The sequence below is a fragment of the Chrysochloris asiatica genome, unplaced genomic scaffold, assembly GCF_000296735.1.
Source record: "Chrysochloris asiatica unplaced genomic scaffold, ChrAsi1.0 scaffold00038, whole genome shotgun sequence".
NCBI classification, from domain to species: Eukaryota; Metazoa; Chordata; class Mammalia; order Afrosoricida; family Chrysochloridae; genus Chrysochloris; species Chrysochloris asiatica.
Window position 1 is genome coordinate 5,475,315 of NW_006408556.1, and position 13,327 is coordinate 5,488,641.

General features: G+C 39.8%; 1 protein-coding gene across 1 annotated transcript in view; it reads right to left on the reverse strand.

Moving 5' to 3' along the window:
* STK38 (serine/threonine kinase 38) overlaps nucleotides 1-13,327 on the reverse strand; it is a 34,620-nt gene continuing 21,293 nt past the window's right edge. Inside the window, exons 7-13 of the mRNA XM_006860412.1 lie at nucleotides 9,654-9,756; nucleotides 8,781-8,842; nucleotides 3,260-3,377; nucleotides 2,207-2,330; nucleotides 1,764-1,859; nucleotides 735-829; nucleotides 1-131 (exon numbers count right to left, since the gene is read on the reverse strand). Coding sequence (XP_006860474.1) covers nucleotides 1-131; nucleotides 735-829; nucleotides 1,764-1,859; nucleotides 2,207-2,330; nucleotides 3,260-3,377; nucleotides 8,781-8,842; nucleotides 9,654-9,756 — 729 coding nt within the window. The remainder of the gene's footprint in view (nucleotides 132-734; nucleotides 830-1,763; nucleotides 1,860-2,206; nucleotides 2,331-3,259; nucleotides 3,378-8,780; nucleotides 8,843-9,653; nucleotides 9,757-13,327) is intronic.

Sequence of the window (13,327 nt, forward strand, 5' to 3'; positions counted from 1 at the left end):
CTATTTTGGGGCTTTCATGTAGGAAGGGATTGCCCCTCGAGCAGTCAGGCCTTCAAAGCGCTTGTACGTGTAATTGATGAAGACCCAGTCTTTGTTCTTGTAGTCAGCCTCAGGGTGATTACTTGTGGCCACTGGGAAAGAAATAGATGTAAGAGTTGTAACCGCCTTACCCAGAAAACAACAGTACAGGAGACTTGACATCCTGAAGAACGTTCCCGATTAGTTTTCCACTCAGAATTTCTTTTATATTTGCTTGCCTATCTTTTTGGAACTTCATTATTTCTTCACACATATTTTTTCAAGTTTTGTTTTCCCCTTCCTGTCATCTTGAGTTACCTAACCCAGTGTGGCATTGTAGGAAAAGCACTGGACTGCTAACCACAAGGTCAGTGGTTCAAATCCACCAACCGCTCCTCAGAAGCCCTAAGAAGGGTTGCCATAAGTCTGGGCCAACTTGACGGCACTTAATAACCACCACCTTCAATTTAATAAGTAAACAAACTGACTTTGGCGTCTCACCCTTCTGCTGAGTAGTGTAAATATGGAACTTTTATTCATTTTCCATTCAGCGAGTCTCACCACTCCCCAGCATGAGCACTGGAAAAATACTTACAAAGAATCTGCAGAGATGACGGGCTCCATGTTCTCTACCCTGATTTGTAAACATCACCCCAAAACTGGGGGAAAATAATGTGCTCATAGGGCAGCAGAAGGTGGTGGAGTTGGTATATTACCTGTTGGCTTAAGAATATCAGATTCTGGAAACTCATCGAAGTTTGAGGTATCATCAATGCTTTTGATTTCAATAGATATCGCAGCAGGTCTTTCTCTGCCAAGACAGACATGCCACAAATTACCATGTTAATAAACATATGGATTGTACTAATCAAGTCTATGTCCCAAAAGGATCTCATATCTGATGCAGGGAAACTGTTCAAGTAGTCTTTCTATTCTCTAAAAAGTTTGTGATCTAAGCCAACAGACTACAAACAAATGACACTGCTTACTATTAAGAAAATGTAACTTGGTTATTCATAGGTAGAAAGAAAGAGACAATAATTAGAAGCGCAGTTTCTATATTCCCCCCACAACTGCCTGCCCTGTCAACTAAAAGAGAAACTAGTCTCAAAGTGTCCTGTCCATGGCTCTACCCTTCCACTGGAGGTGTCAATGAGGACCAGCATTAAGGATGGACACAAAGAAAAAACTCAGAGGGATGCAAATCAGAACAGGTTATGAAAATAAATGATAACTTCATCTACTTAGCAACCACCAAAGGTCTTAAAAGGTCTGGGGACATGGCAGGTAGTCTAGGCTCCCGATGCACTGGCAGAACTCTTACCTCCCCAGCAGAACAATGCTCCCTCTACTGTCTCTGTCTGCCTCCCCTCCACATCACTCCCCCCACAATCCTTCTTCCACTTCCTCTCTCCCTCTCAGTGTCCCAGTCTCTGGGCAGGGAGTGTTCATTCTGCTGTGACTTTCTAGATAAAAACAAGGGTAGCATGCTTCTTGGATGCTCCCTTCACCATGAAACCCACCAGTCACTTTGTAAATAGTTGCTGGCTACAACAGATCCCTTGGCACATGGCTGACACAAAGCCCAACTACCAAACCTGACCATGAATGAAATTAGCAATACACCTAGAAATTACAAGGATCTCTTTTCCCTTACTGGTTTGGCAGTAATGGTGCTTCTAAACAGGTATTAAGCAAGCTACCAACTTTCTGAAATAACCCTGGAAGCTCTTATATAGATATACCTGATATGCTCCCAGTCAACACCTTCAAAAAAAGAATTACTTTTGACTTCTTCCACTCCAGGGGCTCCAATTCTGTGTTCCCACTCACAGCAAAATCTGAAAAAGACAAAGGTTTTTCAGCAAACTTCTAAAAGGAGGTGGAAAAGGGGGTGGGGAGTGGGGGTGGGCGCACAATACCTTAAAAAAAAAAGAAGAAGGCCTGGTGGCACAGTGGCTAAGCAATTAGCAGCTAACTGAATAGTCAGCAGTTTGAACCCACCAGCCGCTCCAGGAAGAGTGACAGCCTTGGACCGCCTATGGAGCAGTTCTACTCAGTCCAATAGGGTTGCTATGAGGCAGAACTGACTCCACGGCTACAGGATTTGTCTGTTTGAGGGAGTGAACATGAGGAATGAGACTGAAAGTTAAAAAACCCAGAGTGGGGGATGGGTACTCTCCACTACCTCAGAATCAGCTCCTTGGCTTTCTCAGAGATGGGGACTTCTGGAGGAAAAGTCAGAGTTTCTTTCCAGTTCATCACCTTCTTATATGTCTCTTGAGGGGTCTCAGAACAGAAAGGTGGGTAACCTGTAGTGAAAAAGGAACCTTGAAGCTTTCTTCAATCCGCCAGAACTTTGAATCTGACGTGACTTTCCTTAATACAATTTGATATATCTTTAATAGCTACTAGGGCATTCTTGCCGTGATATGGACAGGACATCCATATCCCAGGAAACATCTAGACCAACCTCTATTTCCCTCAGCTCCTGAACCCCAAGTGTGCCTCAGCTACCGCTACAGAGTCAGCTAAGAGCTGGAGCCAGGAAAAGGAGAGTTGCAGAGATAGGACACGCTGTGCCCGCAGATTCAAAATGAAAGGATGGCACAGCATCCGTTCTAGGGATAAACTTATCTGAGGAAAGTGCCACCAATCTGAGTCAGAAGAAAGCACGGGTTTAAAAAGTGACCACCATGCTCCTTTCTGAGAATCCAGCGAACAACCATCTCCACATCTATCCATCCAATGTTCCAGATTCCACACCCAATCAGCCACAGACTCACTTGGCACTCCTGCGGGTATATTAATCCTAATGCTCACTGGCAAACAGTCACCCCCACAGATCCATCCCCTAAAGACATACTCTTCAAAGTACAGGAAGAGAGCTTGGAGCTAGGTTCTGAAAGCTGAGAGGAAAGGGATTGCAAATTAGAGGTAAACACTGCTAGAAGCAAACAATCTGCATACAATGGGTATTTAATAAATGTCAACAGCTAAAAGAGAAGCTAAATGGACAATAGGAAAGAGTGGATGAAAGAAAGCCATGATCAATGAGCAGCAAAGCAACCACAGCAGGCCAGTAGGCAAGAGAACACAGTGGGATACATTTGACTGCAAAAGTGGCCTACCTAGGAAGGGAAGGAAAAGTGCTTGGTCCGCCTCCAATTGAAAAGGACTCATCATTTTAGGGGTCTTCCCTAGATGCACAGAAAAAGTCCTCTGAAAGCATGCAACTTACCTATCAGCATCTCATACATGATCACTCCAAGTGACCACCAATCACAGAGCTTGTTGTACCCGGTCTGCATGAACACTTCGGGAGCAATGTAGTCAGGAGTGCCTACTGTGGAGAAAGCCTGAAACATGGACCAAGAGTTAGAGAGGCCCACGCAGGCAGGAGGGTGTCCAGAGTTTCCTTCTAGAGACCAAAGTCTATGAAGACCACCTGGGGCTACCCCCAACCTAAATAAGCAGGAGTTCCCAGGAGCTACTGCCAAACTTCATTTGCCAGAGCACTTTCTTTTCCAACCAGAAACAATAAAGGTTTGTTACTGAAGCTCTTGCTAACTACAGCCAAAGCCTATCATAATTCACACAAGGTCAAAGGTATCTCTAGCCTAATGAGTAGTACCATAATTAACTGAGCACACATTAAGTGCTAGGCTCTGTCTGTATTTGGAAATATGCATCTGAGCCTATTTAATCCTGAAAAAACTGCTGCAAAGAGGGCCTCATCAGAACAATTTTGCAGATAAAAAAATCTGATGTCCAATGGCTACAGAATTTGCCTATGACCTCAGAATTAGTCAAGTGTCTGGGTCCAGTTTGGAAATTAAATAGCTTGCTCCAAAGAATCCCTTTTTCTATCAGATATACACTATGATTTTAGAAAATTATAAAGGGAAGCTTTATTAATAAAAGCTAAAGTTACATCCAAAGGGTTACAACTATGCATCTACTACACTTAATCAATTATATAAATGGTTCTGAAAGAAACATTTTTTAAACTTCAGGAATTTATTCTCAATAGCCAGGCTCTAAAATACTTAGAGGACATATAATCAAAGCTTTTTAATGTATCAAACATTTGAGATTTTACCACATAAGGTACTTTAAAGAGTGTGTACACTTCTTTAAATTAAAAATTAGGACGGTGTTGTCTTTTGAAAAATATTTATTATGAAACAGTACAAGCATACATTAAAAAAATCAGACAATAAATACACATGTACCACTACGCATAACAAAGAGAGGTTAATGAGCTACCATATTTGTTTCTGACCATTCATCTTGTTTATAGACAAAACCAAAACTACAGAAACAATAACATCCGTGTCCTAAATTGTCCAATCATCATTCCTCACAGAGGTACATACTCCCCTGATGTTTCTGTGCTGGTCTTGTGTGAATAGGCCCATAAATTACGTGTTGTTTTTTGTGTATTTAAACTTTGAACAAACGTTTTCAGACTTAATGCATCTTTCTGTAATGCTGCAATAGAATTCTGAGTAGCTGCCACTCACTGCTCTTTTGTACTGCACTATTCTCTTCAATGAGTCAGTACTGCCTTCTTTCTCCATTCTCCTGCCCATGGGCACGTATGTTACTTCAATGTTAAATTATGACAATTAACATATTAGAAACATTCTTTGAACACCTTCTTGGAAGCAGTATTGCTGGATCTTGGTTTCTATATGAACATTTTCAACTCAACCAATCATCTTCCTGTTATTATCCACAGTGGCCCTAACAACTTCAGCTGCCCCAGCAGGGGTGGGTTCCTAATACTCCACATCTTGACAACACTGGTTTTGTCAGATTGAAAATGTTTTCGTCAATCTGATGAATATGAAATGGCATCCCCCTTCTGTGAATTTACATTCTTTCACTTCTAGACTGAGCATATTTTAAACATGTTAGTCAATCGTAGTTCTTTTCATGAATTCCTGTTCAGATCCTTTGTTCATTAATTTGTCTTTTTATTTTTGATTTGTAGGAATTCTTTGTGAATTCAGAACACTAATCCTTTATAGTTTTACATACTGCAAATATTTTCTTCCAATCTAAGGCTTATCCATTTTTTTAAATGATTCTTTAAGTGATGAACATTTGTAACCTACTATGGAATTATGAAGTATAAAAATGAATATGCATGATGAGTTCAACTGAAGAACTGTGATATTACCATTGAAGGGTCACATGTACTCCTCCCCGGCACCATTTCTTTTTACAGTTTGCACCTTTTGTATCTTATTTAAGAAATCCTCCTTACTCTGAGGTCATAAAGATATTGCCTTTTATTTTCTTCCACATTTTTTAAAGTTTCATTTTCCGTCAAGTATTTATTTTTGTGTATACTGTAAGGTAGGAATCCATTTTTCCCCCCACAGAGGTAATTGTTTTCTTTTAGATACAAATATTAAATAACGTATCAGAATTTTTCTCTTAAGCTTTAACATCTGAAACAAAGAGGAAGTAATCTAATCATAAATGTTAGGAAGAGCAGACACCCTACAATTTAAAGACTAGATTTATTCCAGCAAAGGTGAATGTTAAGCAAATCCTGTTAGTTTAGCTATTTCTATTAAAAAACCCATAATCTATCTACACAGGAAAATAGTTCTGTCACAGTACTTTGTTGTTGTTGTTGTTAAGTGCCGTCGAGTCGGTTCCGACCCATAGCGACCCTGTACAGGGTTTCCGAGGGTGTAAATCCTTACGGGAGTAGAAAGCCTCATCTTTCTCCCGCGGAGCAGCTGGTAGTTTCGAACTGCTGACCTTAAGGTTCGCAGCCCGATTCGTAACCACTACGCTACCAGAGCTCCTTGTCACAGTACTTAGAAAGACATAATAAACTCCCTGTGTTACATAATGAAGCCACCAAGAGCATGGTCAAAGCTGTGATATAAGAACCATAAAGTGGCTGGTGAGTTTGAATTGCTAACCTTTCAGTTAGCTAAGCACTTTAACCACTGAGTCACCAGGGCCCGTTTAATAACTTGAATAAACTTTAATAACATATCTCCATACAGTAACTTAAAGCAGACTCGTACTTAGTTCCTAATTAATTGTTGTGGCCTAAGGTTACTCAGGTCCACACAACTACTTAAAACATTACAAAAATGATTTAAGCAACCAAGTAATGAAGCCAAAGTCTCTACTTTTTCCAATATTCCCAACTGACTGAAAAGTAATATGCTGGGTGAGTAAATACATATATTAGGTTAAATCGAGAACAGTGAACGTCTATTAAGAAAGAATTAACAAAAATCAACTTTTATCTTGGTACCAGCTGAACAGAATCATCACTTATGAAAGGCCAAAGGAACACAGTTAACTGACCTTTTGAAGACTGCTGTTATTGTTGTTGTTACGTGCCGTGGAGTCAGTTCTGACTCATAGTGACCCTGTACAGGGTTTCCGAGGCTGTATATCTTTACGGAAGCAGAAAGCCTCATCTTTCTCCCATGGAACAGCTGGTAGTTTTGAACTGCTGACCTTACGGTTCACAGCCCGATTCATAACCACTATGCTACCAGAGCTCCTTTTTGAAGACTGAGAGGTAGCATTTTCTTCTTCAAGTTTGATCAAAAGAGGTAATAAGAGGATGACCTTAATTAAGTACCTTTCTATTTCTGCTGAATAAAAAGGTAAGGACCTTAATCACAACATGAGGGCCTACCTATTAGCTTATTCAGATTTCTGAGTTTTTAAATTTGTACTAAAGCACATCTAACTTCAGACCTGGAAATAGTGCAATCTCCTTCAATGTAGATCTATAGTGGTTCTTAGTGATCCTTACAAAGTTTCCAGGGAGTTGCTGGTGGATTTGAATCACTGACCTTATGGTTAGCAGTTCAGTGCCATACCGGGACTCCTAAAGCACAATGCTTGTCTCTAGATACAAGATAATTTAAGGTACTTAAGCTTAATTATCCCCAAAATCTTGTCAGCAAGATTCTCTTACCTTTTATTACCTTTCAAAATAAATATATAAATATTAGTTTCCAAACAACAGAGGAGCTGTTTTACTGTTTAGGATTCAGTTGAATACACAGGAGAATTACCCAAAGTCCTTTCAAAAGTTAGGTGCTCAAATTATACCCCAGACCAACTAAATCAGAATCTTTGGAGGTGGGACCAAGGTTATCAGTGTATTTTGAAGTTCCCCAGGTGACTCCCAAGATTAAGAACTACTACTTTACAGAGAGACAAATAAAGGAGATCAAGAAGTTCATGGGCAGCTTCCATGATCTTTTCATTCTATTTTTCAAAATCTTTTTGAAGCCTCCCTAGTCCAAGAAACATGTGACAAAATCTGCTCCTGACAGTCCCAAACCCACAACAAGCTGTGTATAGTTTTTCAGTCACATACAGAATTTAAACATTTAAGGAGTATCAGAGTTCCTAAGGAAAGGAGACTGTGTTGTGACTAACTGCAGCCCCATGGGAATTTCATGATAGACCTCAGAGATTCATTTCAGTTACTGCATTTCCATAGGTGTTTAGTTAAAGGTAAATGCATCTTCCAGGGCCCAGCTCTACTAATACTGACCCATGGGCCTCAACTCTATTTTTAACCCTGTAAGCCTTCCCTTGGATTCATTAGTAAACAGTCCACAGGCTTCCATTTCACATCTTAATGACACTTACTTACTAGTGCCTATGATGTCAGTTATCAAAGGTATGAATTTTTATACTGTAAATTAAAATTCACATGCTACTTGAGGGTTATAGAGAATTCTAATTTAGTATTTTACTAAAAAGTCTTGCTGAAACAGAGTATTTGGCAAACCTGCCACGTTACCATTGTTTATGCAGATAAGGACCTCGATTCTACATGATACACTTCCTCATTCTTAGTCAGGTTTCCAGCACAGGTAATTCTTGCTACTAGGTGTTACTTTACATGTGCACTAGCTTTCAGGCAAAGCCCAAGGTTACTCGTCTTATTAACTCTAGCCAGTAATTTTCTAACCACTAGATTCAAGAAATGTATGCTGTATTTCAAATTTGAACCAATTAATCAGTCACTATTACAAATAAAAGCTAAGTATACCTGTTTTTATTAACTCTAGCCAATAATTTTCTAACCACTAGATACACTGTACTTCAAATTTGAACCAACTAGTCAACCACTGTTACAAATAAAAGCTTGCTTACTTGTGACATTTTTTCACTGGTGAATTAGTACTATTTAAATAACTTCTAATATACTACAAAGGTAAGTACAATACAAGAACATATTTTTAGCACTTGTGGGCGTACTTTTAAGTGTATACACTCAGACACTTTCAGAGTAAATAAAAAGCATTTCCCTGATATTTCTTTCCAATTGGTACCACCACTTTCTTTTTTCTACTGCAAAGTAGGAAAGAATGGGGCAGATAATTGAGCAGTCTTATGAACTTAAAGCTTTCAGCAGGTATTTGTACTTAGTTTCATTTTGAGAGTCCTTCAACTTCATGACAAGAAAAATACAGAAAAAGTGGAAAGGGGGAGAAAAGGGCTGTCACAATGTAAAAAAGTCAGAATGAAGTCATCCACTGAAAATGTCACAACTAAGGCAACTTTATAATATCTGCTCTCCTTCAAAAGATTGCTTTTGGTCCTACCACTGTAATGACAGTGCTCTATTAGGGTAATTCAAGAGAGGAGATCTGCTACAAACATTTATCAAATACATAATTTTTTACACATTTAAAAAAATATATTCATATTTGATTTGTAGCATTTTGGAAGCCACAGATATTACTTACTAGCTGACGTCTATTTCTTTTCCAGGTTTCTGCTTTTCTTTTAGAATTCATGTTCTGGAAAGCTAAAAGTAGAGAAAGCAAGCTCTAACCAGAGTTCAGACAGGAATGGCTGACTACCTACCTGTCCAGGCTCTGTCTAGTTCAAGACACATGGAGTCTTGCTTTTCTGCCCAAACATTAGAAACTCATCTGGACACATTTCCTAGCAAGTCTGTAAGCCCAAATCAGAGACTCTGAGAATTAAAGAGTCACACAGCAGAGTTTTAATTAAACAGCACTTCCACGTGGGTTATATAGCCAGATAAGATATTGTCGTTGAATTCAGTCCATAGCAGAAGAAAAGGTCCTAAAGTTGACCTAAAACAATCACAACTTCTGAAAAATCACCATGAAATTTCAAAGAGTAATATCTTCTTATTTCCAGGACTGCAGTACTTATTATGATACATTATTTGATATATGTGAACTATCATTTTATTACATGGTTTCTGTAGTTTGACAGTGCTCAAGTGAAAGTAACCTTCATAAAGATAAGACTCTTTCTGTCATGATAGAATGGAGCACCTAGGATAAATCTTGTATGGAGCTGTTCCCAGGACATCTCTACTTGCACTTGTCCCATATTCATTCCCTGTAACCTCAGCAAAGCTCCAAACAAATCTTATTCTGCCGTTTGCCTTACACACACCCAATAGTATTCATCTTGCCTCACCAGACAACACAAGTCAGTCAAACCTGGGAGAGTATTTTTATTCTCTAAAAGACTCATGTTGTGAGATTCCTAATCTGTCCTGCTTAATTTGGTTACCAAGGGAACAACTCTTCTAGGTCTACTTAGGGGGCAAAGAAGAAAACATCACTGTTAATACTTACTGAAATCGCTGGGAAGGCTGTGGTTTAGATTCCTATAAAATTCTGTCCTATGTGCTTTTTTCAGTCCTGTGCAAAGGCCAAAGTCTGAAAGTTTCACATGGCCCTACAGGGAGAAAGATACAAGGTGGATGAACATTCATGGATGTGGAACAAACCTAACTTCTCCAGGTTCCTCCCAGTGTCTGTTACATCTTCACAGGCAAAGCATATTTACTGCCTTTTCTCTCTTATTACAGGGGGAAAACAGGTCATTTAACATTTATTTATAAAACCATCCCATATCCCATCATACTAACAAAACTTCATGTATCTTTGTCTAAATGCACATTTTTGTTAATTTTTTTAATAAAAAAATTTTTTTGAGGGCTGTAGGAGTAAAGAGTTAGAATTAGGACTATAGCTAGGTCTAGACAAGGTCTAGAACTTCATCTGTGTTAGAGTTATTGTTAAACTTGGCTAAGTGTTAGGGAAACACACTTTTGAACAGCTGGACTCACCATAGCAACTAGACATAATTTTAATACTTTGTAAATGAATTCAATCCAATATTCCTTTCAGTAATGAAAGGAATCCTGTAGACACTAAAAATTATAATTTTTATGAGCATATCAAATATAGAAATAAGAATATTGGATTGAATTAATTTACAAAGTGTATTGAAGGAATTGGCAAAGAACAAGGCACCAAGAATTGATGGAATAAAAATTGAAATCTTTCATGAAAGTCAGGTGGCACAGGAGGCACTCACTCATCTCTGCCAAGAAATCTGGAAGACAACTATCTGGCCAACTGATTGGAAGAGATCCATATTTGTGCCCACTCCAAAGAGAGGTGACCCAATGGAATGCGGAAATCTTATGGACAATCTCTTTGATATCCCATGCGAGTCAAGTTTTACTAAAGGTAATACAGAAGTGGCTGAAAGCATACATTGACAGAGAGCTTCCAGATGTTCAAGCCAGATTCAGAGAAGGCCGTGGAACGAGGACTATCATGCTGATGTCTGATGGATATTGGCTGAAAGCAGAGAGTATCGGAAAGATGTTTACCTGTGCTTTACTGACTATGCAAAGGCTTTCAATTGTGTGGATCATGACAAACTATGGACAACATTGCAAAGTATGAATATTCCAGAACACTTAATTGTGCTCATGAGGAATCTGTACTTGGACCAAGAGGCAATTGTTTGAACAGAACATGGGAACACGGAATGGTTTAAAATTAAGAAAGGTGTGCGACAAGGCTGTATTCTTTCACCATACTTATTCAACCTGTATGCTGAGCAAATAATCCGAGAAGCTGGCTTATATGAAGGAAAACGTGGCATCAGGATTGGAGGAAGACTCATTAATAACCTGCGATATGCAGATGATACAACCTTGCTTGCTGAAAGTGAAGAAGACTTAAAACATTTACTGATGAAGATCAAAGAGCATAGGCTTTGGTATGGATTACATCTCAAAGAAAAAAAAAAAAAATCCTCACCACTGGACCAATAAACAGCATTCTTATCCTATCAATGGAGAAAAGATTGAAATTGTCAAGGACTTCATTCCTCTTGGATCAACTATCAACACTCACGGAAGCAGCAGTAAAGAAATAAAACGACGTATTGCATTAGGCAAATCTGCTGCACAAGACCTTTTTAAAGTGTTGAAGAGCAAAGATGTCAGCTAGAAGACTAAGGTGCGCCTGACAGAAGCCATGGTATTTTCAGTAACCTCATATGCATGCAAAAGCTGGACAGTGAATAAGGAAGACAGTAGAAGAATTGATGATTTTGAGTTATGGTGTTGGAGGAGAATATTGAAAACTGCCATGGGTTGCCAAAAGAACCAATAGATCTGTTTTAGAAGAAATGCAGCCAGAGTGCTCCTCAGAGGCCAAGATGGCCAAACTTCATCTCTCATACTGCAGTCATATTGTCAGGAGGGATCAGTCACTGGAGAAGAATATCATGTTTGGTAAGGTAGAGGGTCAGAGAAAAAGAGGAAGACTCCCAGAGAGATGGATTGGCAAAGTGGCAGCTTCGATGGATTCAAGCGTGGCAACAGTAGTGAGGTTGGCCTAGAATGGGACAGTGTTACGTTCTGCTGTGCATAAGGTCGCTATGAATCGGTACCAACTGGTTGGCACCTAACAACAACAACAGGATTCCTTGTGGTACAGTGGGTTAAGCATTGGACTGTGAGCCACAGGATCAGTGTTTTAACCCACCAGTCGCTCTGCTGGATAAAGACGTGGCATCTGCCTCTGGAAAGATAGACAGCCTCAGGAACCTATGGGGCAGTGCTACTCTGTGCTACAGGGTCACTACAATTTGGAATTGAATCCACAGCAGTGGTCGACTGATTTAATGCATTTAAGAATAGTCAATTGATTTAATACAGCTTTACCCAACTGTCCCCGTAATTCTGATGTCTGCTCTATTTTAAAAGCTTTGCTCTCCTGTAATGGATTATAAAATAGGAAACTCTATGGGGAAATTCTATTGTGTCACATAGGGTTGCTATGACCCTACATTACCAACTCAATGGCATACAACAATAATGTGCATCATGATCACCCCTGGGACAAAGAGGACCTTATCTAACCTTCTATATTTGGCACAGAAGAAAAGTCTTCATGAGTAAATGAACAAATTTTTGTTCATAAAGCATTTTCTCCTTTTGAGTTATTTCATTAGGAAACATACTCTCCAAGGAAGAGACTATCCCAAAGATAAACAGAAGAAGCGTTATTTCACAGTTTTTTATAAATGCTGTCAGACAGAGTTCCAGTGGTAAACTTCTGACTTTATAATTCTCTTCAAGAACTCATACTTTCTCGGAACCAGGCACCATAGCCAAAGCTTTGGTTGTGTTGTCTCACTGTGACCTTAGTCACACTTTATAGACTCAGACCTGCTAAACTGCTGGCTGCTGAAATGGTGGCACTGCAGTCAGACATCAGTCTATGCTCTTCCCCCAGACCAGAATCACTTCATCTATGCAAACCTACCTCCTCCGCTGTCTAGAAAAGGAGGATAAAAGCACTCTCCTAGCAGGAATGCACAGAATTAAGACATGTAAGGCTCCTAACTTAGTGCCTGACACACAACTAGCCTGAAGTAAGAAAGGGCTCTAAGTCCTCAGGTGCTGAAGTAGATGAGGTGAAGCAAAACCAAAGAGAGAGAATCCTGGTGCACTAGGATCTACATTGCTCAAGGTCACACAATAACCAGCGGTGTGGCCAAGATCTGAGCCCCAGCTACTTCACCATCAGTGGTCTTCCGATGAGACCCTACACACTGCCTCCTCCCAGAACCTCAGGCTTCAACAGACAAACTTCGCAGGATGCAGGAGCCCTGCTCAGATTGGTCAGGTATTGGTCTGTATGGAAAGATGTCCCATGATATGAGCGTGTGTGTGCGTGTTCATGTAGCAAGGTAAGCTGCCACACAAGCACAGTTTGGAGCTTACTTTTTTTTTTCAGATTTGCTAATAATTGCTTTACAGCCCAAAGATCAGCATTGAATTTACCGCTCTCCTTTGCACAGGCTTTTTCACCTGGAGAAGTCATGGTATGGCATTGTAGGACCAGCACTTGACTGCAAGGTAAGCGCTTCAAACTCACCACATGCTCCATGAAAACCCGACTCCTATACCACAGAGTCACTGAGTCGGAACAACTCG